General features: G+C 39.5%; 1 protein-coding gene across 6 annotated transcripts; it reads right to left on the bottom strand.

Annotated features, from left to right (window-relative positions):
• Positions 1-1,605: 1,605 nt before the first annotated feature.
• On the bottom strand, positions 1,606-26,137 carry STARD3NL (STARD3 N-terminal like). 6 transcript variants are annotated; one of them, XM_030971798.1, is made up of 9 exons: positions 26,050-26,137; positions 13,138-13,434; positions 10,329-10,406; positions 8,452-8,529; positions 6,725-6,778; positions 6,516-6,633; positions 4,882-4,980; positions 2,812-2,881; positions 1,606-2,095 (listed from the first exon to the last, which is right to left on the bottom strand). In XM_030971798.1, the coding sequence occupies exons 2-8, from the start codon at positions 13,360-13,362 to the stop codon at positions 2,829-2,831; spliced, it is 705 nt and encodes a 234-aa protein (XP_030827658.1). In that variant the 5' UTR covers positions 13,363-13,434; positions 26,050-26,137; the 3' UTR covers positions 1,606-2,095; positions 2,812-2,828. The 6 variants fall into 6 exon arrangements, with proteins under 6 accessions (XP_030827658.1, XP_030827662.1, XP_030827660.1 ...); XM_030971802.1 differs by having other exon boundaries at positions 13,213-13,434; XM_030971800.1 differs by lacking the exon at positions 26,050-26,137 and adding an exon at positions 25,543-25,655.
• Between the last annotated feature and the right edge of the window lie 297 nt (positions 26,138-26,434).

The raw sequence follows: 26,434 nt of genomic DNA, 5'->3' as shown, positions 1-26,434 counted from the left end.
ACCCAACACATTACAAAGAGCACAAAGCTGTCACAGTCATGCCAAGCAACTCAGTCCGGTACCATGGGCCTCACCTGTATTAGAATCAAAAGCAAACAGCTTTTTTAAGGAAAGCCTGGTGGAAAGTTCTGGAGATGTAGCTGGGGCTACCCAAGGAGAGCAGAAGTCCTGCCCAGGGAGGGCAGGATTGAATAATAGTTTTTGTGTCAACTTTGCAGGTTTTACAGGTAGGTTTGAGAGGAGTGGGCAAAATTATTCCAGATTGAATGTTTTAACTCCTTTCTATACTATAACATGCATTTTAGATTTACAGGAGATGCAGCTTCTCATGGCAACAACTGGAATTGTTTGAGGATGCACCAAAGGGAGTAACTTCCTTGGCAAATGACCCATGTACGAAAATATGGCATCTCAGTTAACTCGCAATGCAGAGCATCCAAGCCATACACTCAGGAAGAAAGGTGCTTATTTAGGAGAGGCTTGCAAAATCTTTACCTGACATCTGCCAAATATCACTATTCATGTCTGGTGTAACAAAATATCCCCCCCACCCCAAGGATTTTCTGTCACCAGTGCATACGGTTTGTTCTGCTTTGCAGTTTCTGTATTAATTCCCTTTTTTCCAAGTACTGAACTGCAGGAGGAAGCAGGCTCTGAGAATAGACTGAACTTCTTAGATATGCAGAGCAATTCCATGTTGCAGAATAAAGAAGATGTTCAAGTAAAGTCATGGGTTGTGCACCTAGATGAAGTTCATAGGTTAAATGGAACCTTTGATCTCCTATCCCAGATGTGTTTTTCTCACTGAATTTAATCACATAATCTTTAGGGTTGGATTGGACATCTGGAGATCATCTGGTCCAACTGTCCTGCCAAGGCAGGGTCACCTGGAACAGGTGACACAGGAACACATCCAGGTGGAGTTGGAATGTCTCCGGAGAGGGAGACTCCATGAACTCCCTGGGCAGCTGTTCAGTACTTTCCCACTCTCAGTGTAAAGAAGTTCTTCCTCCTGTTGAGGTGACAATTCTGGTGTTTTAGGTTACAGTCATTGCTCCTTGTCCTGTCACTGGGCAGCACCAAAAGAGTCCGGCACCACCCTCTTGGCACCCGCCTTTGAGATATTTATCTGCATTAAATGAGATTCCCTCTCAGTCTTCTCTAGACTCAACAGGCCCAGCTCCTGCAGTCTCTCCTCATAAGAGATACTCCAGATCCTTGGTTAGGAACATTCCAACATTGTTAAATGACAGGGTTTGAGTTTCTCTTTCTTCTCATAGTTTATTCTTTCCTGCATCCTCTGAAACAGACCTTGGCTATTCTGAAGCAATGTAAGGGATAAACTTGGTCCTGGCTTTTATTTTCATTCAGCAATTACAGGAGCGAACTTTAGGAAGCGCATACTGAAGCCAATGCACCAAAGAAGTGATGTGCTACTATCACTAACATGGCCTCCCTACAGGCCATGTAGGAAGCACTGAACAGTACTATAACACATTTTGCACAAAATCTATGCAAACTGGAGTCCTTATTGCCCCACATACACAGAAGTGGTAAATGTAGATTTTTCCAATGACAAAGTAATGAAATATCATAATGCATTACTCATGTTTTAACATTTTTATTTTAGAAAGTGAACATATCCATTAAAAAAAAAGAAAATGCATGGAGTTAAAAAAAAGTAAACATAAACTAATGACAAACAGCAATAACATAAAATAATTTTATCTAGTGAGACCCAACAATTATTAAATATACTTCCACCACAGAAGTTTTACTTCATTATATTACCAGTCTCTTGATTAGGTACACAAGACAACACTTTCCAGTAATTACCTAGTCATTAGAAGATCAACTTCAGGAATCACTGAATAATAAAATACATTGTGGACAAATACTTTCATACCACCTGGGAGGCAACCTAATATACATATGTCAACAAGGTACATCTTCATGAGGTATTACAGTACATGGGAACCGTTCCCTTTACTTTCTAACGAGTAAACTCTCCTGTCAGCAGCTCTGCCAGCAAGTCAGCCACAGACTCTGTTGCCAGTTTCCAAACCCCCAACAACTTCCTGCAGATATTTTCTTTCTGTAACAGATCACACAAGTCAGGATGAATGAAGATGGGGGTAAACAAACAGATACTGTAAACAGGTAGGCTCAAAAGAAAAGGTCATCCACTCTTCCAGGTGAGCACTAGAAGGCTTCAAATCAGAAGTTTCAGCTCCTCAAGAACATTTAATATCTCCCCCAGCTTGAGCTTTGCTGTGAGTGGTGAAGTGAAAGCATGGGGTATGATAATTCCAGAAGTAAATTAAGTCATTTCCAAAATAAGGAAGTAATTTCATATTTAAACAAAGTACACTACAAAAATGTTAAGATGAGGCTGCTCCAGTGTAACCCATTTGTGGTACTAAACAGGAGGGGAAACAGCAAATCAGGTTTGCCCATGAAATCTTCAGACATATTTGTCCTAGATTTAAACGAAAGAAAACCTCTTCTTAGCATTCTTGTGCTTTCATCTCCAAAGAAGTATATCTCTTTGCTACCAAAAAAAGGAGCTTTTACACTTCTGGTCCACCACTGTTCTTTCCAGGAGAACCAAAAAATAAATGCAAAGGAGCCTGACTCTAGGCTCTCAAGAGCTTTGCAGGATTTCCTTCTTGAAGGCTGCTATGAGAGACAGACTGAGTTCAAAAATTATAAACTCTTAAGAGTAAACACACCATTTAATTTGTTTGAAAAGGAACTAGGAAGAAAAAGCATATCTTTAGGAATATTCAGGTTCTACACAAAGGAACTTACCTGCTTTTTATTATTTGCTATACAATTGGTTTTTCACTGTCTTGTTTTTCTTCAGAGTCTTCATCAGAACCTGAAAAGGAAGACAAGAATGCTGTAGATCAGTTGAGAGAAGTTAAAAGACACAAAAGCGTTAAGCTTTTTTTTTTTTGGACAAATTAGTCTGAATGTCTTCCCTTTCTTAGAATAGCATATCAGCTGCATTTTGAAGCTCAAATTGTACAGAAACTGAATAAATTTACTCTTTCCAGGCTGATTTTCCACCTGCAACCTCCAGAATAGACTTGGTTACCAAGTAACCAATGTCAAAGATGAAGGGTCACCTCATATAAAGAAGCGGCTCCAGGGCATGTCCCTGGACACATGTAGCTTCAAGAAAGACAAAAAGAGACAAATATGCTGAAAATTCCAGCAGAGCTCATTTTATATGTCACCTCCTAAAAGCAAAGATTTGTTTTAGAAAATTTTGCCATATCAGTAGAGAGGTTTATCCCCTGCTGCACGATCACAGGGGATAGTTTATCTCTAAATATTTGTCAAATCAATATGTATGGCAAAGTTACAAAAAATTGCTCTCTTAGAATAATCCACCGTTTATCTTCTCAGAAAGAAATGCAGATTTTTGAAGAAAAATTTTAATCACGAGCTATTTTTACTCTACACTATCCAGCAGTTTCACTCTGTGCCTACTAGTGTGTGTTAGTTCAAATATATTAATCTGTTTCTTTTGCGTCTCATACCCATAAAGGGTGCTTAAAATACACTTGGCAGTCAGGGCAGACCTGCAGAAAGCACCTGAGCTGTTACTGAATCCCAATGGTAAAGCTGAAAGTAATGGCACACCTACAGTCAATACATGCATACTGAAACACAACATCTCACTGCACGAGCAACACTGACCCAGCCACAATGTCTAGAAAAACATGTTAGCCTCACTAGCACTTCCTCTCACACTGTGTATTCTGTTGCTAAAAAACCCCCGCAAAACCCAGGCTGAACAGCTGAGTCCAGTACAATACTTCCATTATTCCTCAAAGCAGACCCACAGTTTTAGCTAAAATCCATTTTCACTTTGAATCGCTGGTTATACTCGACACTAATGCTCAGTGACCCCTAGATGGAGCTCAGAGTCATTCACTAAGCCAAGAAGCTCAGCAGAGAGAAACCAGACAGACATTAGAATGAAAAATATCACCAACATGTGTAACTATATACTGCAAGAGAGGCAAACTTACCGGTAGCAACTACCAGATGTTATTTTAATTATTTTGCATTATACAGCACAGCTTTGCAAAGGAGGTTTACATTTTAGGGGAAAAAGACTGATATAGGAGTTGGGGGTCACCACTGCATTCTCAGGTAACTCAAATTGATTCAATTAATTAAGAAATTACTTATTTCCTTGAAATGCTTGAGATGCATTCTTGGATCTTGCAGGATTTACATTTATTTTTGATTTAATCAGCCCATATCTCAACTAGACAAAGCAAATGATATGCAGAGATATATCTGATTTACTCAGACAGGTGAACCTTTTTCTAGAGAGAACGCTATGTCTTTTTGTTATGAGAAAAGACAAGAAGCTCTGATTGAAATTTCAGTTTGCCTTATAGCAGTTTCAGATTCATCGTCTATTCTAAGACAGTATAAAGCTCCAAATTTAGGCCAGATTAAATTGTGCATGCTGCATAAATGCTGTTGCCGGCAGATAAGAGACCACAGAGTCACAGAACATCTCAGGTTGGAAGGGACCCACAAGGATCACCAATGGCAGAAGCAAACCATAACTGCCTTCTTTCAGTTGTGGTGCCATTTTATTTCAGACTTACCTTGCTTTTAGTCAGAATACGACTTAATTATGACTTATACACTAATCACATGTCTTGTAACTCATCTGGTAGACAGTAACTAAACTGAATTACTGAACAAAAAAAAATCTTGCATTTTAGGATGATAAATACAGTTTTCATTTAAAAACAAAAATATATTTTCCCCTTCCCCTCTTGAAGGCCATGAAATATGCAGGAGTGTAAAGTGAATATGAAACATCTGCCACTGAGCCAATGTAACTACCTGCTACAGACTCAGGGGGAGAATAGAACTGCCCATCAGAGAGGACTCCTGGGTGAAGAAGAGCTGCTCGTTCTGAAGCATCCTGTGCTATCAAAAATCCTAAAAGAAAAAAAAATAGCAGAAAATAATTCCTCAATGCTAACACAAAAAATCTTAAAGATCAAATACTGATTAAGAATCTTGAAGACTGATGTATTATATTAGCATACCTAACTAGTTACTTCTTTAAATAGATATATTTTTAAAATTTATATTTATAAATTTAAAATTTTATTTTATATTTATAAAAAGCATCAACAATTAATTTAACACGTTTTCTATTTAAATGCTGGCAGCTAAGGTGACACACACTAGCAAAACAGAGATATTGCACCCATGAATTAAGGAATTTTTCCTTCTACTATGTGTGATTACATGATTAGGTTACCGTATGTAAATTCATCAATATTCACTGGCTAACTAAAACTTCTGAAATATATTTTTAATGGTCAGTGAAGTGCCATGCAAAACCAAATAATTTTCTCTCTTTGCCACTTATGACCCTTCACTACTGGCCTGCTTTCACCTATCTGTCTCAACATATTCAGTTTCTGCACCCTTCATGAACTATTTCCATGTGTAGAATATTTTGTCTGTGAATATTCAATATGAAAAAATGCAAAAGTCTCCAAACTGGTTAGATTTCTTATCTTATTTAGATAACACTGTGATGCAGCTGTATTTCCTCATCCCCTTACAAGATAAAAAAAAGTTACTCTAAGTTTCTTTTTCTCTGGGTAAACCCCACTATTCTGATTCAACCAACTTCTTTCTCAGAGCAGTGAAAAAGAAGAGGGAAGGTATCAAAGCAGAAAGACTGTATTCAGAGCACATAAAAATGGAGGCATCCATGGCCATATACAGTTTTTTGAGTTACCTAACAGATAAACATGCCCTTCCAACAGAATTCCAGACTCTATTTCAGGTAATGATGAATAAATAACAGGTTGGTTGTATAATTACTCTTCTGCTATTGAAACTCACAAGCATCTGTAAGCTTTCTCTCCCTCACCACTCAAGCAGTATTCGCTTTCAACTGAAACAGTGGATTTCCTCCATTTTGTTGAATATATTGAGTGTCAGATGACCTGGTGCCTCATCCCAAAGGTTGAAATTCATACTTGTTCTGGTCTCATTCTGCCTGTGCATGAAACAGACTCTCCACAACACTTCTTTGCTTTCCCCTTTCCACCTCAAAAGAAGAGTTAGTGACATTGAATTAGTTATTGTGTCTACTCTTCCTAAAAGAGGAGCCGAACACTTTATGCATTATCTAGAAAATAAAGTTTTACAAGCCCAGCTTAGTTAAATTTTCATACCTCAAGCATAGAAAATTAAACACAGTCCCAAGTGCTTGAAAAAACTGCTCATCTGGCCCTTCTGACTTTTAACTTCGCCTCGCTAAATTAATTAACACCTCACTTCTTTGAAGGCACATGTTCCCCTTTCCCAAAGAGGAAAAAATCATGCCATTTGATTTAAATTTTCCACAGCTCTTCAATTTTTGAGAAGCTGAAAGAAGCATTCTTCTGCCAGTTAACATGGGATCAAGTGTTGCCAACTGCAGTGACTGAAGGGAAATAACACAAACTTACTATTTTCTTCTTCAGCTTCTTGTGGTAACACTTTAAAGTCCAGGAACCAAGTTTCAATCCAGGCAAGTATGAATGATATGATGGGCAGTACATAGCCAAAAGCACCCTGTGAGAACAGCTAGAAAGAAAGAAAACATTACAAAAATTACTCTAAAGAATCTTGCTTTTAAGAAAACAAAGTAAAACAAACATTTGATTAGAATATATACCTGTGAAATAATTACTTTTGCTAATAAAAAGGCACTGGTCACTGCTGTTGTAAACTGAAAGAGACAGAAGAGATAAACTAATGAATGGATTTAGCTTCTTATTTCTGCCATTATCTATTAGTTGCAACTCTAAATATTTACTTACAACAGCAACATCACATAGATTAATAAAATGTAACAAGCATGATACAATTAACTTAAAGTGTTATCAAAATAACCTTATAAAAGGTAACTTTTAATATAAACACCTCTGAACATTGATTTCCACATAGCATTTTGTAGAATCTAAACTGCCTGCGTATGTAAATTGTGATCTTACTGTAAAATGAAGATAGTGTAGATTATTCATCAAGTCCCTTAAAAAAACCCCAACTATTTATGTATTTGGGAAAAAAGCAAACAGCAGTTGTTCCAAATGCTTTTCACTACCATCCAATTTGAAATATCAATTTAAAACAACAAAACATCTTTGTGGGAATAAATTGGAATAAATATTTTAATTCATGAAGTGGTATCTTAATTTTTTTTTTAAGACTTGATATTCCCTGATATATTTTAAAAAATCAGCGTGCTGGATAAAATATCTTAAAAACCCCCAAAATCTGAAAAAGCAGTGAACAAGTACTGTTCACATAAGCAAGGCCTCTATATTTTCTAGCGCATTTGGGTCCAGCAATTCTTTAAAAAACAGCAGAACCAACTTCTGTTAATCACAGGTAGGATGTTAAAATTCAAAGCTTTGGCAAAATCTTCAGTGAAGCTTTATGTATCTAAAATTATGAGAGTGGGTCCACTCTCACCACCTCACAAACAAAGGCATCAATTTGGAGGGTTAAGAAAGACTCTAAAGCTACTCAACTAAGAGCAAGGACTTTTAGGAGGCATGCATTTAAATATAAGCACAATCAGAGCAGCAGCTGCCACTATGTACATGATTGTGCCACGTTAGTAACACAATCTAAAAATCATGGCATGTAGTCTCAGAGTACTAAGCAAACTGCATGCTACTCACTTGAAGAAAGTTACACATGAACATGCTCTACATGCACCTACCACAGTGTAAGGGGAAAAAAAAAGTCTGATTTACAAAGCACTAAGCCACCTAGTGTATTACAGCCTATAATATTGACTGGTGGAAACATCAATGTTTCACCAAATTTTGCATTCTTTGTCATCCACACCATAAAGCTGCATTAAAGATACTTGCTCCAATCCACCGTGGTTGCCTACAGTTCTTGAGAACTTCCTTTTTAAGAAGGGATGAATATTCAACCTTTTGTACTGGAGTATGAAGCACTACAGGTGCTAGTGTTCAATGGGAAGCAGCTACAACTTTTTAAAGAATGTGGGACTTAATGGACACCTGGATCTCTGGCACAATAATGCCAATTCTTGTCTTCGAAGAAGGTTCACTATTACAAATGCAAATATATTTCCAACATTGATTGAAAGTCTCAGAGGTAACAAGCAGTTATCCATACTGGATTAAAAATAAACCTTCAATTTGTTTTAACATTATACCTAATAAGAACCACACCCACTGTTCTCTTAAAGTCTTGCCTTTAGGCTGAGATTCTTCCAAGAAAACAAGTTTTTAATTTGTTACTGTGCAACAAATTTTTTATATATACACCATCAAGATGATTCTTAACATACAAGCAGCACCTAAAATTTTGTCTGCTTGATCCATTCTAGGAAAAACTCCATTATGCTTGGCCACTACTCACAGCTATTGCCCACCAATGGCGCAGTCTGCACATTGCATATGCAAGTATTAACACCTTAAACCGAAAGACTGCCAGTAGCTATAGAGAGAGGAAAAAATATTGGTTGGTTAATTCAGAACACAGAAGAACCACAACATTCTCAGCTCACTGAAAATACTAACTACTTACAAAGAAACTTAGGACAGTCTAAGTTCTGTTACCAAGAAACAAATTTGAATGTGTCCTTATAAAACAGAAATAGAAGGTGATTTCCCATTTGTAAAGCAAATGGCAACACCCACCTGCCTAGACAGGCTCAAATGTGCAAGCATGTACCATTCCACGAATAAGTTAGAAACATAAGAAAGCTATACAAAGTGTCTTCATGATCAGTTTAGCTGACTGGAATCTAAATAGTTATGTTAATCCAGATTAACAGTTGGATGCAGTTAATCCAGCAAATACCTTTCACATCACTTAGCATCTCACTGATCTTAGCAGTGTGCCACTATACTTCTTGTATTTTGTGAAATATTAACATTGTAACAATCAGTTTTTCTTTATGTAGATGCCCACAATAACAAGTCATTCTATTTGCAACTAGAGAAAGGAAAGTTATGGTATTTGTAGGCCAGAAAATTAAATCAATAGCAGACAGATGGGATCTCTGAATCAGAGACCCTGAGCTTCAATTTCCCTGTTTATTTTCTGACAGTAGATTTTAGATTCTGAACACATCTTTTAAAGCAAGTTGGAGACAAAGTGTGAAACAAATACCTAAAAATGAAGAGAAATCAAAGACAGCCATGGGCAGAGGTATGACAAACCCATCTAATCTTACGCAAATGTGTAGTAGAAACAGAGGAAATCCTGTAAAAATCCACAAACAATTTTGCAAAATTTTAAGTTCTAGTCCCTTCCCAGGGAATAAAAGTTTATTATTTTGCATTACATGTTCTTAACCCTTGGTTCACCTACAGGATAAAGTAATTTCCAGAGCATCAATGGCTACAGATAACATTTTTTGCCTTCTGCAGAATGCTATATCATGGAGACCCTGCCAGCAAAACAGTGGAAAAGGGAGAAGGAAGTAGTATGTAAGTTCACTTGACACAGCAAATGCCCAATGCAGAAGTAAGGATGGGGTTTTACACCAATTTCAAAGAGAGATTCCGGATATGGTCATCAGTACAAAATGACTGATACCAAACCAAGTCATCTCTGCAAGGCAAAGAAGATCTAGTAGAATTAACAATCTTGCCCTTTAGAAGAACTGTAAAGAAAAAGCTTTTACTTGGGCTGTGCAGTGCAAAATGCATTGCAGCTATAGACTTGCTTAAAGAAAGAAATTTCCTAATGCAATAGATTTCCTCTTATGTGCCTAAGGTACTTATACGTAGTAAGAGAGCATCATCATGTCATCTCTTTTTGCTGTTGGAGTTAAAACATAGAACTCTGAAAAACCTGCCCTGTGCAGGCCACCCTGGGCACAAATCTCTCCTCATTGCAGCCACCTTATGCCCAATGAAGGACAAAAATATTGGTTTAAGCAAAATGATTTTAGAGTGGAGGGCTATGGGTCTCGTCCTCTTAATGAACTACCTTATGTCACACCAAAGTCACATTCTTGACCAGGTTTTCCATCTGCTTTTCCACACACCCCAAAGCTAAAGATGCAAATAGATTGGCCCTAAGCATTTCTATCTACAGGCTCCATGAGCCTGCTGCCAGAGCAGGATTGGGCAACCCCTAGATGGGTGAAACTTGGCCTTTCTGGTTTAAATTATCAAGAAGAGATCAACCCTTTCACAAGATTCAAACTAGGAAATATCTGTGGAAGGAGGAATGGGAAAACTATACTTTTACTGCTCCTTTTTCTTTTTTTTAAGAACACTTACAAATATATCAAAATATGAAGAAGAGTAGTCATAATGTAGGACTTCTTTCTCTAAGGTAGTCTCAATGCCTCCTTTTACCTACAAAGGAACAACAACACACACAGCTTCAGAAAACAAAATACACAGAAATATGAAGAGTAAAACTAATAATTCCCTGCTGATATACAAAAATATCATTAAACTAAATACAGAAGAGCTGTCTGCCAAGAATGATAAGGTCAAGACTACTGCTGTTTTTTGTTTTTCAAGATGACATAGACTTTTCAAAGTGAAAACATTTAGGATTATGATCTGGCCTAGGCAAGCAACATTTCAGGCTGTCCCAAAATAAAAGCAAACAAGCTACTGAGGGAGGAATAAATGCTTAAATGTTAAGGACTGTTAAAAAAACTCACAAAGTGTTTTACCTCTTATAAGGAGCATCAAAACAGCTGATCAAAAAGCCAACCATAACCCAGTTTCTAGTTAGTCACATGTTCCACATAGGAAACAGAACAGAAACTGAATTCATACTTCAGATCTCTTATCAGCCCTCACACAATTTGTTAAGAGAGCTGAGCCAAAAGATCCTCAGTAAAAAAAGCAGAAGCTGCAACTATTAGAATAATCTCACACAAATAGCTAACATTCAAGTTTAATTCTTCCATATTTGCTGATGAGATTCAAAATTACATCTTCCTTAGCCACCATGTTTCTTTCCAGTGGAAGCATTCTACTGTTCAAACTGGCCTTGAATGAAAATAATTTAATGTATTGGCTCAGAGAATGAGAAGGAGTATCTATCTTAGTTGAAAATTAAAAACCTCAGCATCCATCTCCAACTGTTTTTAATATGAAATTCCATAATTAAGCACTGCATGAAATAGTTATGTAGAACAACACCAACAGAAGGCTTTAAAACTTAATTCGACTACTGTCATATTTTTAAGGAAAGGAGCTACCAAAGCACACCAACAACATATGCTCACTATCTCAAAGCAACACAGTCTACACACTTCCACACTTTTCCAAGTACACTGCTGGACAGTGTTTTCCTGAGACTAGTCACTCCACCTCTGAATTTCTTCTATTTCTTCTCCTCCTCCTCCCCTCTACGGCTACCTAACAAATAGCCACTTTCAAAATGCAGTTTTCCCTTGGTTGCTCTACTGCATCAAGTGTGATTATCTGTTTCCAGCACAAACAAGGAAGATCAACTTCCCTCACTCCAAGCTGTTCATCACTATGTGGCTGTGTGAGCACCATGTTAAAATAAGGATAAACAGAGAACCATGGAAGCCTTGATTTTTGCTCAAAATACCATGGAGCTACTCCCCAAAGCATTTAACAATAAGCTACACTACACCCAAGGAAACTGGAAAACAGCAACAAAGTGAAAACAATGTTTACAGGAAGTCTCACAGCATTTCTGACCCATTACTTATGCACCAATAACACAGGGTCCTAACACAATGCTATTTGACTTCTCACAAACAAAGCAATTCAAAGAAAAACAGAACAAAAAAACCTAAGCACATGCTAGATCCCAGATATCAAATTTTAGCTTCTAATCTCATTGACTTCTAATGACAAAAACCTATTCTTTATTCTTGCTGACATGTGGCAGTATAAGACACTGGTTCATAATATGTTGTCCTGAAAATACAGCTTTTTACAAAGAAAACTGCTGTAATCTTGAGGTCCCTTGATACTGTAGCATTCAAAATAAAACACCATGATACCATGAGTTGGTGGCATTTTCTATTCAGAATCTTCAGTATTCTGAGAGCACTCGTGCAAATCTGTACTCTGAAACCTCAACAAGAGATATAAACCCACTCTGTTCCTCTTAGTCGTACAAGCTCATGAGAAACTGGCCTAAAAAAAGAACTGCATCAGACTGCTACAACCACTTTTCCACCTAGAGAGAAAGTCTAGTCCCAAAATTACATCATTTGGGCAAGCAAAATTTTCTTTCTCAAATTAAATAAGAATGAATATTTTTCACTGTGTCAATGAACTATTGAACAGTCAGCTCCTGAAGCTTCATAATGTAAATCAATAATCAAGGTTATTTATCTAGTAAAGAAATGATGATAAAAATATTTACTCAAGACCTTTCTTTCTAGAAAAGGGATTCCTCCCTAGTGTGTCCTTTCTTAAATGCAAAATAGATTACATGTTAAAACCCAGCTCAAGAACTAGGATGCTACTTATGAAGTAACAACAAATGAGCTATCTATCCTGTTGCTTTCTGGAAATTTTAGAACAGCCTCATTTTCCAGATTACAAATGCCAGAGTTAAAAGGTGGCAACTTGGGAGTTTATGTTGTTTAAATGCACCCTGCCATCCATAATGTATAACACACGAAGTTTACATCAAAGAAAATACAACAAAAGAAAAGTATTGGCCATTAGAAGTCTTTTCAGGGACTAACACCTCAGTGAAATATCACTGACTTAAAGTTACTCAGAAGGCAGAGTCTTGAATCCTGTTAAAATTCACACTTCTTGCTAAATTCAAAGATGTACAGTAACATTTCTGTTTGATGCCTGAAGACTACACTGGATTTCAAATGTTTTTTTCAGCATGGTTCACAGACTACAGGAACATCAAAAGGCTTCGTAATAAGAAGATAAACACATAACGAATAAAAGTAGATGCAATTGAGTAGGTACTATGTTCATGGACGCTTAAACAAGCTGCTTAAACTTAAAGTAGATACAAATAACATAATTTTGGATAGAAAGGAGCAACTTATCAACCATCTCCGAAATGAATAAAACCTTAATATACCGTCTAAGGGTAGGTACTGAAAAGACAACTCACATTCAATTCTATTATCCACAGTAAGGTTATGAATAAGAGATCAAATGTAACAAACAAACAGAAAGTCCTTCTGACATCTGATATGCCTTTCTTCTCCCTGCCTTCATATGACTCAATCCTTGCCATCAGCTGTGTGGGGTTGATGGAGTGGACATCCCGCAAGGAAGGACAAGATTCCACACTGCTACTGTGAGCATTTTCTGCATCAGCTGGGACCCGAATCATCCTGGGTTTGCTTAGAGTGGTCTTCTCCCAGTTTCACCATCACTAGAAGGCTGATCCATACAGGAAGGATTTCTAAACAAACAAACAAAACCAAACCACATTAGTCAATAAACCCCCATAATCCCAAGAGCTATTTTCATCTTACAATGTCAGTTCTCTTTTTTCTAAACTGATGACTAAGAGAATTAGGCAAGTAGGCCCTTGAAATTGTTTCTAACACAGTATCAAGCTCCTCTTCATCTCTCAGAGGATTTGTGAAGCAAGAGAATTAATATTCAATTAGGCCATATGAAATAAGGGACCACTGCCTAGATTTAAAGGGTCATTTCTCCATGCTGCTAGAGTGAGATCATTGAATAGAATGAATAAAAAGCATGATGCTGTGCATCCTTTAAGGTTTTCAATACTGACTTAAATGCTCTCAATAAATAGGAAGACAAAGGAATTTCCACACACAATTCCTTAAAAATAGCACTGTTGGTTAATAGCACATCCAGAGCTGACACAAACAAGAGATGAAAAGTCCATTAAAATCCTTGAGTAGCGTAGTAATCATTCTATAAAGCATATACACTGCTATTTGCTCTGTAAATTCAGCTGCTATAGCAACTTACATTGCCAGACAGTTTCTCCATTAAAAAAGTGCGTGTAACTAGTGGTTAAAGGTAATGTAATTACCCTAAGTCTCTTCTGACTACAAGGCTTTTGAAAGAATTTTCAGGCTGAATTTCCTATAAAACTGGGGCAGTTTGATGCATGATTCACTTAAATCCTCCATGAGTACATTTGCCCAATTAAGGCTTCTAGAAAGGGTGGACTCAGAAGGTCAAAAAAGTTTCATGGAAACACACAGAAAATTTAATTATATGCAAAATGCTCAGATGATTAAGCTATACATCCTGCAGTACAAGCCACATCAGACAAGTTTTTGTAACACTGGGGGAATAGCTTTTTGAAATTCAAGAACAAAAATTTGCCTCCTCCTGGGTGGATTATCTTTAAGTAAATTGCAAGAGATAGAGAAATTCTTCCCACTCCTGTCTTTCAACAGCGTTTCAACTCCAAAGCTGCAAGAACACAGTCAGCCAGAGCTCAACAGGGAGTCTGTAACACACCACTAGGCAAACACAAGGGACGATACAAGGACACAGGGGAACAGTAAAGGTGGTGTGGGGAGCTGCCAGAGCACACACACCACAGCTGAGGAAGACAAAGCCAGCCAGGGAGGGTCAATGTCTAGGTCAAGTCACACAGAAGAGCCTTTAGGGAATTCAAAGCACCGGGCAAGGGTGGACAAGCACAATGCACCTTTGTATCTTCCTCCTTTATTTCTACAGCAGCTGCCTGAAACATGGCTGGCAAAGGGCTGTAGAGGAGGGAGACATAAGTGCTGTGTGTTTGGTCAGGTGCCTTGAGCACTGCAGTGAACTTTGGGCACCTGAACCCGAGGGTGTGAGCAGGATCACTGCACTCCAGTGTTGTAAACAGCACTTGCTTTGTACTGAAAACCCTCACACTAAAGTGCCCTGCTATGTAACAGCAGCCCATAGGAAAATGTTTGGGATGAGATCCAAACCTCACATCAGGCCATCAATGGTTATACTTCAAAATAAAAAGAAAATAAAAAGAAAAGTAACACCTGAACCTCAAAAAAAATTCCATCTATATTGGCTAAAATATTTATTTTATTTTGATGTGGCACTCAGTGCCAAATATATAGGACGTTGTTACTTCCAGTCTGGATTATTGCTAGATACAGCACAGGATGGCAATGCAAATAGTACAGCCAGAGTGAATTGTTTCAGAATGCGCTAGTTCAGCATCCATTTGCCTTGTGGGGCCCCTTGCAAAGAGAAAAGCATGGTTTTAAAATGTGTTGGCTACCAGTTTGTTTTCAAGCATGACTCAAAACATCAGACTTAGCTTATAAATCCCATGTACTCTGAAATCCTCACTGCTGACAGACTTTTTTTGCCTCAAAGCCCTCCAGATAGGGGATACTCACAGTAAGGGAATTTGTCCCTAGTCTTGCTCTGCCTGTTGATCCATCAGATCCATGTTTGGACACATGGAAGGGCCTCTCACCACACTAAGCTGACATCAAAATGTTGTGATTCTTTAACTGAACAGACATAGCTTGGCAGCTTTTTGCACTCATTGCAACAGCTCTGCAAACTGATTAATCACCTAGTATGTGCTAAAAATTGTTTCCCATAGTTTCTCTCATTAATTAGAACAAAAAGTTCCTTTGTACCTGAATGACCTAATCAGTTATTTCATCACACCAACATTCTCAGATGGTTTCAGGTGGGTGCACAAAAAAATCTTAAATTCTTCTTGGCTGTCTTACAGGCACGTGAGGACTGTTAAAAAGCAGCACTTCCCTTTTAGTGTTGGATGGTGACTTGGCCTGACACTTTCCTTCCCATCTGAGCACTACCAGCAACAACAACTCTCCTTCCTTGCACTTCCAAAGCACCAATCATGCCTCAACTCTCTCACCCATCACGAGTTTGCAGTGGGAGTGAGCTCTGCTCTTCCCTTGGCTCCATTTCTCCAGGGGTTCTTGCTTGTGCAAAACAGCCTGTGCTTGGAAGAGTTCCAGGCTTGCAGCCCCATGGGGAGCTGCCACTTTTCAGCGCTCCATGAGAGCAACACAAGCACCAGGCAGGCACAGGAGTGCTTTTTATGCATCCCTGGCCAAGAAACTCAGTGGTGGAACAATTTTAGGAAGGCAAAAAAGGTGTGTTTGTCATTAAGATGTGTCACACTTCTGAAAAAAACCACACAATTCTTTTGCATGTGACTATTACTGATCCTTATTCTTGTTATTCAGGAAGCAGGCACTGCTTGGCCTAAATTCATGCTGCCACATTACTTGAGCTTTTGCATCCAAAGTGATAGACGACATTGTTATTGTTCTATTGGCATGGTTATTGTGCTTTTTAAAAACCAAAATAATTTAAAAACAGAGAAAAAATTATAAACTGGGTGTGACGATGTCTGGGGTTTGTGTTTTTGAAAGCCAAAATGCAAATTCAGCCAGAAAAAAAATTAATTATCAAATAAAGAGTGAAAATCACATTCTTAAAAAACTTCTGAGTTGTTTTTTTCCTACAAAGAGCCTTCTTTGTGTATCAGTCAGTTATCAACTTTCCTGTTTCTGATAAAGGCTAATATTTTAGATATTTTTTAGGGTGTTTCTACAATATCAGTAACATATTTTCAAGACAGCTTGACATCTATGGTCTGACCCAGTGTCTGGGTCTCTGATTTGAAGGAAACTGGGTTCACCTGGCACCACTTCTTTTGGCTCCAGGCAGTTCCATTGTTTGGGTTATTCTATATGGCAGGGTTCAGGAAGGATATGTGGTCAAAACAAACATCCTAGGAAGAAGTGATGTTTAGAGACCAGCACGCTCATTTTCTGCAGAGCCTAGGTGAAAGACACTTAGCAGGAAGATAAAAAGCCTATAATTCAGAATATTCCAAGAAACTCTATGGGCAAACTTGCCTGGAGATCATAGCAACCGTGTTGGATACAAACTGTGCCATTAACTCCTTGCCATAAGAGACACGTGAGTGAGACAGAAATCTGTTCTCCCCACACAGGCCCACCAGCAAGTGGCTCTCCACAAGATGTAGGGGATTTGCAATGTTCTGTAGCTGTCTGACTTTCCTTTGCCAGACTCCAAGTGATGGCTTTCAGGCTAAACTGAAGATTGCATTAAGCTGCTCCTGGCTACACCTGCACATTGTAATAATGCTTGTGAACATCTGTTCTGAAAGAGTCAGAAAAATAAAATCCTGTTTCCAGTATACCTCTTGTGTTACATGTTTTTGAAAGTGTTTTCAAAGCTAAAAAAATCCCTGGCATTTCAGGTAAATAACAGTCTGGTTGTTATTTGACTCATCATGAGTGCAGAACAGAATATTCAGCTGAAAGGGACAGAAAACAGTCACCTTATCCATCTGCCTGACCACTTCAAGGCTGACCGAAAGTTTAAATATGGCATTAGGGGCAATGCTCAAATGCCTCTTAAACACTGTCAGGCTGGGAGCATCAACCTCTTCTCAAAGAAAACTCTTCCATGGTTCAACAACGCTCTTGGTAAAGAAATGTTTCCTCCTGTCAAGTCTGAACCTACCCTGATGGATGCAGCTTTCAGCCATTCCCACATGGCCTGGTACTGGGTACTACTGAGAAGAGATCAGCAACCTCCCTCTCCACTTCACCACCTCAGAAAGCTGCAAAGAACAGTGTGGTCACCCCTCAGCCTCCTTCTCTCCAAACCAGATTAACCCTGTGTCTTCAGCTGCTTCTCACAGGGCATTACTTCTAGCTCTTCAACCAGCTTCAGTGTCCTTTTGCACGCATTTAAGGACTTTCACATCCCTTTTAAATTTTGGGGCCTAGAAATGCACAAAGTACTCAAAATGAAGTTGCAGCAGTGCTAAATAGAGTGGGATGATCACTCCTTTTGACCAGCTAGTTGTGGTGCATTTGATGGTTTGCCACTCCTGACTTTGAGCCTATTGTCAGCCAGCATCCCCAGACCCATTTCTGTGGTGCTGCTCCCCAGCCACTCTTGAAATTTGTACTTGTGGAAGGTATGCTCTATCCCAGGTGCATAGTCTGGCATTTGTTCTTGTTCAGTATCATGGTATTGATGATTGTTCAGCACTCCATCCACATCCCTCTGCAAGGCCTCTTGTCCCTTGAGAGTGTCAACAGCACCTCCCACTTTGGCATCATCAGCAAACTTGCTGACAGTGCATTGACTCCTGCCTCCAGATCACTGATAAAAACTGTGAAAGAACTGGGATTGAGCCCTGAGGAGTCCCACTCTCTACAACCCTTTGAGCCCTGCCCTTCAGCCAGCTCTTCCAGCAACCATCTACCTGCTCACAAGTCAGACTTGTCCAGAAGGATGCTGGGAAGTACAGTATCAGTCACCTTAATGAAATCCAGGAAAACTATATTCACCACCTTTCCTTCATCTGCTAGGCAGGTGAAATGACAGAATCTACAAGCTTACTGAAGTTTAGAAACATTTAAGAGGGAAATAAAACTCCTGAAATAAGAATCCACATTAGTATATTTGTGATATGCCTTCTTCAAAAAATGTAAGATTTTAATGAGGCTTTTTTGTTTTCTTCATAACTGCATATATTCACTCAACTGGTAGTAAAATAGTTAGCTAAGTAAGTTTTCTATGCTGACCTAGTCAAAGTAATAGACAACAGCAGCATATTTTTCCTGGAAAGAAAGCCTCCAAAGTTTGTATCTATTTAAATTAAAGGTGTGTTTTACCTTTTTTTTTTTTTAGCACTTAATCATTATGCCCGTAACTTAAGCTTCCAAACAGAGAATTAAATTCACAAACTTCCTAGTGAAATACAGATTTTACACTTATTAATAGTTTTAACTAGTATAATAAGTATAATAAGTAAAAAGTAAGGCAAGCTAAAAAATAGTAAATCAAGAATCAAAATGATCAAGCTTAGGACTGCAGTCCTTCCCTGCCCCCAAAGTCTACTAAAGACTTTAGCAATACATGGTGAGAGCTTGCCCATGATTTCAAGCTACATTTACAATAACATCATTATTTTCATTCATACTGACAGAAGCAGATGGCACACACTGCATGTGTCAATTTTACACATATCTTAGAGATGGAACATCAGAATGCTGCTTCTCTTTTCTATCGTTATTCTACCCCTATTCCTCCAGTTTACTGTCCTTGGTTTAAATTATTTTTGTTTACTGTATTACTGTAGCATACATGAGCAACAGCACTATATATGATTTGTTTTTCTTTCCAAGAAGAAAACCACACAGAATTTAACTGAGAAGAGATAAAAGAAGTGATTAAAAACGAAAAAAAAAAAAAAGGATTACTCAATGGCTATCAGCAGCTCAGCAAAATCAAAACTGAAAGTGCCACACGGAGGCAATTTCGAAAAGGCAATGCTAACTTACTTTAAAATATCAGATGAGTCACGTTTGCATAAAGAAACTAGGCACACAATGTAACACTGTGTCACAACTGCTGTTGAAACATACTGAACATCTGGAATACTTAGTATACGTGTCCGGACAATGCTACATATGGCCCAAATATTCCCACCATAAACAGCTTTTCTGTGAATGTTTAAAAAATAATCTGAAAATATTTCTTCTTTCCAATGACTAAAATAGGATGACATGGCCAATATAGTGGCCAAAATGCTCAAGTACTGTGAAAACTACTCGGTAGATTTTTACTGAAAAGCTGACACTGAAAGAGCAGCAATTTTCACTTGTAAGAAAAAAAAAAAACACCAAACAAAAAATCCAAAACCAAACAAAAAATCCCACCAAAACCAACCAAACAAAAAGCATTTCCTTGCTAAAAACTTTCCTCATAAGGAGACAAATAAAACATGCTAGTTCTTTATCTAAGGACTGATCTATTTTCTGATCAAAGGGCTGACATTGCTGCTTACACTACATGGATAAAACCCAAAATTTCTCACAAGAACAGAGCTTAATACAGTAATTGGTATTGTAACACTAACATTCAAATATTTAAGTTATACTTAAAGACAGTTTCAGAAAATTTTAACATACCTAAAGGAAAATGGTCTCAAACCATTGTTTGCTCTGGCACCATAATGAAGCTCAACTTCACTCTTTATCTAGGCATAGACACAAATTGCTCTTGCCAACACCATGGACAGAATATACAATTATCTGTAAAGACTCTATATTGGAAGTCAAATAAACTGAGAGTTTCTGGTATGAAGCTGTATTAACCTGCAGGAGTATTAGCAGAAGGCTCTTGGTGTGTTTTCTGACAGTATCAGCACACACCCCGATTAATAGCCAACACAGATAAAACCAATACCTATGAAGTAATGCCGACTGTAAATCAGGGGGAGGAAAAAAACCCAAAGAGCTGGAGCCTGTCTCCAAAGCTTACCTGTCTCGAGAGTTTGCTGTTTATTGCAGCCCCGAGACACATGAAAAGTCTCTGTTTTGGCCCGCGCGTTCGAAGAATGAGTCGGAATTCTTCAGTTTTCGGTCTCAGAGTTGTTTATTATATCTTATCTATAAAAATTTTTCTCCTGTCCAGCTGAGGTCCGCTCAGCAGGACAGCCAGAGGCACTGTGCCTGCCCCCAAAGTGGCATTATCTCTTTATACTACAAACTACGTATAACATGTTTACAATTACTTTCCAATACCTATCACCTATGTTAGACAGTGAACTTCTATTCTAAACCAATCCCAAAGCGCCACCATGACAGCAGAAGATGGAGGTAGAGAAGAAGAAGAAGAAAGGCTGGACACGCCCAAGTCCCTCCATCTTGTCCCCAAGACCCCTATTCTAAAAATCCCAAAATCTATTTTTTCACCTAGTGATAATTTTACTATTACACTACTTAAACTTCTGTGGCTTTCAGGTCTTCATACAAAGCTGTCAATTTTCTCCACGGGTCATAATCAAACCCACAGGTGTTCTGGGCTGTGTGCCAGGGTCTCCGAGCCCCTTGGCAGGGGTCCCAGCAACTCTGGACACCCAGAGGGATGCACTGAGTTCCGACATACGTGGACACATTTTTTATGGTTTTCCACTATAAATGAATGAAATCCACTCTGCTGACATACACTGTCCTTTTTATTTATATAACTGCAAGAACCAATTTTCCTGAAATCTGCTTGCAGAGGATACATTACTAGTGACCTCCTGATAGCCACTGCTCCTGTTCCTGAACAGCACTTAAATCCCTTCCAAGCTGCACTCAGTCTCTAACTGTAACACATCATTGCCTCAGAAATATTTTAATGTTTCAATGCCTTTAAAAACACCATTTGTAGTACTGATCTGTCCAAAACAAATGTTCCTTAGTGAACATGAAGGGATATTAAAAAAACAAAACAAAACAAACACCACCAACAAAAAAACCTCAAACCTGGGCCAGACACTTTAATCAAAGTCAGACTGAAAAATTCAAACTGATGCACACCCACAAAATTCCCCGAACATAAGCAGAAGATACTGTAGAGTGCTTTGGCAATACTCTAGCTTTTCAATTAGGCAACACAGCAGGAATTACAAGTTACAAATATGTAACACATTCAGAGACTGGGAAGGTTTCCCACTGGAGGAGCAGGGCAAGATTTACCAGCATACAGGAGAGAGCTCCTTACAAAGAGTTTGGCTTTATCTGAGTGTTCAGAACTAGAGTAGCTCTGATTTATCCTGAAACAGCAGCTCTTACCATAAGTGACTTGTCCCTGTAAAAACAAAACCAAAACAACAAACCACCAGTTTCCTTGAGAAAAATGTTTCCCTGATGTCCTATGCTCCAATGGTGACCTAGCAAAAGTAACAGGGCAATTGCACACATTTGTACTGAGTAATACTTTTCTCAGACCATTGAAAGAAGGTGAAAAAGAGAAAGAAAAAAAAGGGAAATACATTTTCAGGTTAGTAGAGCATCTGAGGAAATAGCAGTATCACCTTTCTCCATCTCAAGAGTAAAACTCCTAGATTCAGAAAGTCAAATCAAAGTGCTCCAACCTTGGACTAGTTTTCCCTGCAGCAAAAGAATCCTTGTGACTGAGCCATGTCCTGCAAAACACTATTGTCCTTTTCCAAACACTTAATTTTTTATTCTACAAGACCTGAGAAAAATGGCAGAGTAAACAGCTTGTAAATTTGGCATCAGCATTGTCTTTCCTCCCTTTCATCTCCATAGTCTCTTCCTCTCTGGACTGCTTCTTAAGAGCATATCCCAGGCTATTACTTTTAAAAGGAGCTCAAACCAGAATGAATGGCCTATACAGGGCTCAAACCTGCACCATGCCATCATTAGAACTGTGGTCTAAACAACTGAGCTAATATGCAACTATATCCTATTTTAAGAAAATACTAAAAATGAACAAAAAGGATGCACCATAACATGGATGGATACAAGGATGTTCCAAAGGTCTGCCTCAGATCTCAGCTGCACTGAAGATACTTAAGCATTGCAAACTACAAAACTGAGTCCTGTGCATGTTATCACTGTTAGGTCCTTAGAACACAGAAAGTATCCCAGGTATATAACCGGCAACATATCATCCCATTTACAACCTATACATTCCCACTGACAGTACTCACTTCAACTAATCAGAGAATGCTATGGATTGGAATGGACCCTGAAGATCATCCAGCTTCAACTCTTACTTAATTATCAAACCAAAACTATAGTTTTCTTAAAAAATAACATAACCCTTTCTTTTGGTTTAAGTGTTCTGGACTAATCTTGCCAAAGACCTGAAACTACATCAGAATTTTAAGGTTTAATACAGTCAACTCCCCATAGTTGTATTTACAGATGTATACAGTATTTTTGTATGTTGTATGTATGCATACACATTCCAGTCACAAAAAATAGCTACATGCAAGAGAAGAAGAGAGAGGGAGAAGAGAAGAGAAGAGAAGAGAAGAGAAGAGAAGATTATGTCTTGCAAAGAGGGAGGGAGAGGTGGGCATAAAGGGGAACTGGTACAAAAATAAGGGAAAGACAGTTAAAAAACCTCCAATGAATCTGGTCCTAACTCTCCTTCACATCTACTATGTACTCTCTGAAGCTGATATTGTAGCCTACCCAACACCAGCTCACAGAAATGAGGATTTCATGGCAAACTTTCTCCATTAAACACTAGATAAGTAGTAAGGGCTTAGTACCCATTCAGTTTCTCAGAGTTAACTGTGGGCCAAAGAAACCATTTAGCTATCAAAAGCACATCTATTTTATCCCAACTGCATTTCTCTAAGTACAAAACACAATTTTTAAAGACGCCAAACACCTCACTGATTGCCTCAAACATCAAGCATGATACTGGTTTATAACACTGACTACTCCTACATGTTTGTTTGTTCTTTTCCCACATCAACAACAAAAATATGCCCCATGGCTGCCAGCCAGATATACTTGGACAAGAAAATCTATTCTTTTGCTAGCACAGAACTGTGGGACTCTTCCTTAAATAGCTCAGGCATTTTATGTATTAGTGAGAAACACTCAGGATTCTGTCACTCCCTCAAGAACTATTCCACAAAATGGTGCAAAAGTTTATTCCAGGCAAACAACCCCTGAAAATTCTTCAGAGCACTTAAAGAAAACAGCATTTCAAGAAACTGACATACATTTCAGAAGGGGATAAACTTATGGAAGATTTTTTTCACTCTTAAAGTCCTCTTTTACAGCTCTTGAGGGTGCTTCAAAACAAAACAAAGCTTCAGGTTTTACATTTTAGCTCTACTTTTCTTTTTAAAGGACATTGTAAAGAAACAATTCCCTAGCCCAAGCAGCAACAAGTTCTAGCAAAGACCTACATCTGAACCTTAAGGAGAAAATGGTTATTTTAACACACCTCTATATAATTTATCTAACTTTTCTGTCAGTGCAAGATGGAAATTAACTTCTCATGTCTGAAGTGATGCTATTTTAGGCTAATAACTGAGTAGCTGAACTTAATATGGAGAGCATAACATCATTAGAAGATATTCAGTTGTGGTTTTTTGGTTCTAAGACTACTTTTTTCAACTTTTCCTTTTTAATTCTACTCCTAGATGAATTTAAGACAGCAAGGCAGAGAGGTAATGTACAAGTTGTCTTTTAACACAGTTGCTAACAATTCCAAATTAAGAACAGATGTTTAGCACATGGAGTTAAATTAGAGAACGTTTAACAAGCAACAAATCTGTGAGCCTTCAAAATGACTCATCTGAGTTGCTAGATGAGAAATCACAGTCCCTGCTGTGATTTTGATCACAAGTGTGATTTACCATTATCATGTCATCAATACCTTCTGCAAAATCACTGGTAATATCGTTCATGCTGACTTAATTCACTGAGTGAAACCCTTTAGTTGTGCTTATTAGAAACTAGATAACTGTAAAACATTTCAACAAATATATTTTAATAACTGTATGTTTAGCTAGGATGCTCTGACAAAGTTTAAAATGGTAAAGTCTAAATACATTCCTTCTCATGAATAAAGGCCTAGAACAATTGTGCTAAACTCATTTTGAAAAGATCATGGCTTGAGAATTTATGAAAATTAGACCACATTACATCAAGACAACCACATTTAAGCCCAAATGCACCAAAACAAATGCCTAATCCATCTGAGTTTAGTATTTCATCAATTCCAGCATTGTTAAAAGGTCATATATATCTTTCTCAACATGCCAAGTCTATAGAAAGCAACATTCATCCTGAAAAGGTCTAACACATGAATAACAAAAAAAATACTTAAAATTGTGGATTTGTGCCACAACAAGAGGATCATGGGTGCATTTTACACAAAGTAACTGGCCCTGAACACCATCAACAAACAAACAAACAAAACCCAAATCACTCTGCATCTGGCCTACTTAAAACTGCAAAGCTGATGAAAAACATCTACTAAAAATAGTAGCACCGCTACGGACTTATAAATACAAATGAGTCTTCTCATAATGTTGAATTCACTAACAATACCCCAAAACACTGTGATTTCCAGCACAAAATGACAATTTTCATAGCAATTAATATTCAACACAATATATATAACAAGCAGATATTACATAAACCAAGATGACAAATTTGCACAGTAAAAAGTATTCACAACGTGGTGCAAAAACACAGTGATGGTCTTATGCCTTTAAGCGGACTAACAAAATTTAAAAACAAATAACCTCTTCAAACAAGTTTAGTATTTGTGGTGAATATTTCCCAGGTTAAAGTCGACCACTGCGTCTGCTGACACCTGACCACAGTGAATTGGGAGCTGCCGAGTGTCAGCGCCCCATCAATGAGTAACCTGAGCTGCTGCTGGAGCCCCAAGGCTGAGGCTTTAACCCGCTCTCTCTACAGACGCACCAGCGTCACCCTCAACACGGATTACAAACGCTGCACTTCAGCACTGTATGACCCACTTTAAATTCGGATGCTGAACGCAGGCAGTGCCTCTCCGAACCTGCCTAAATTCAGCCCGACGCCAGAATTAACCCTCAGCACGACATCTTCCCGCGATGGAAGCCGGGGGGGTCGCAGGGCCCGGCTCGCTCACAGCGTTACCAGCAGGACAAACAGGTCGCCGTACCTCCCTGAGGATGGAATTGCTGGGCTGGAATCGCAAGGAGAGAGGAAAAGCAAACCTGCTCCGGGTCCGCCGGCAGGAGAGGCGCTGGGCATGCGGGAGAGGCAGCCCTGCCCGCAGAGCATCCCCGAGCGCCGCACGCACCCCCTTCCCGGAGAGGGATCCCCTTCCCGGAGAGGGATCCCCTTCCCGGAGAGGGATCCCCTTCCCGGAGAGGGATCCCCTTCCCATAAACGGACCCCCGCCCCGCTCAGCCCGCCTCCCGGCACGTGATGGCCTTCCTCCTCTTCCTCTTCCTCTCCCTGCCCCCTCTCGCCCCAGCAGGGCAGCGGGCTGCCTACCAAGGGGGACAAACCCGCGCCGTCCCCGGAGAAAGTGACGGCTCCGGCACCGGAGAGAGTGGGGAAAAGGGAGAGAAGGGAAAGGAGGGCCGGGCCGAGCCGAGCCGGGCCGCACCGGTGGCCCCACCGCCCCTCTGCCAGCAGCACGCCCCGCATCCCTCCCGGCCCGTTCCCCGCCGCGTTCCCCTCTGCCCCCGCTCCGGGCGAGGGGGCAGCGAGCTCACCCAGCGCGCCGCTCCGGCCCGCAGAGACGGCCCCGCCGCACCGGGCAGCGCCGCAGGCCGCGGGGACGGGCGGGGCGGGGCCCGGCGGCAGGGGCGGGACCGGCTCGGCCTCCCGCTCCCTCACGGAGCGCGGGATGCGGCGCGACCGGCGGTACTGGCCCGCCCCCGGTGCGAGGGCTCGGGGAGAGGCGGCAAGGGGGGCAGAGCCCCGGCGGAGGCAGCGGGAGCGGCCCAGAGATAAGGCTCTTCTCTTTGAGCGTCAACGCCTCCAAGTTGTAGTGCAGCCATCGGAACGAGCAGAGGGGCCGGTTAGCCGTCGTTCGCACGGATTCCACTTGTGTCTTGTCATAGCACAGTCCTTATCTTTGCAGGGATTTGCACCTGA

The sequence above is a fragment of the Camarhynchus parvulus genome, chromosome 2 (assembly GCF_901933205.1).
Source record: "Camarhynchus parvulus chromosome 2, STF_HiC, whole genome shotgun sequence".
NCBI lineage: Eukaryota > Metazoa > Chordata > Aves > Passeriformes > Thraupidae > Camarhynchus > Camarhynchus parvulus.
This window is presented reverse-complemented; position numbering and strand designations above follow the sequence as displayed.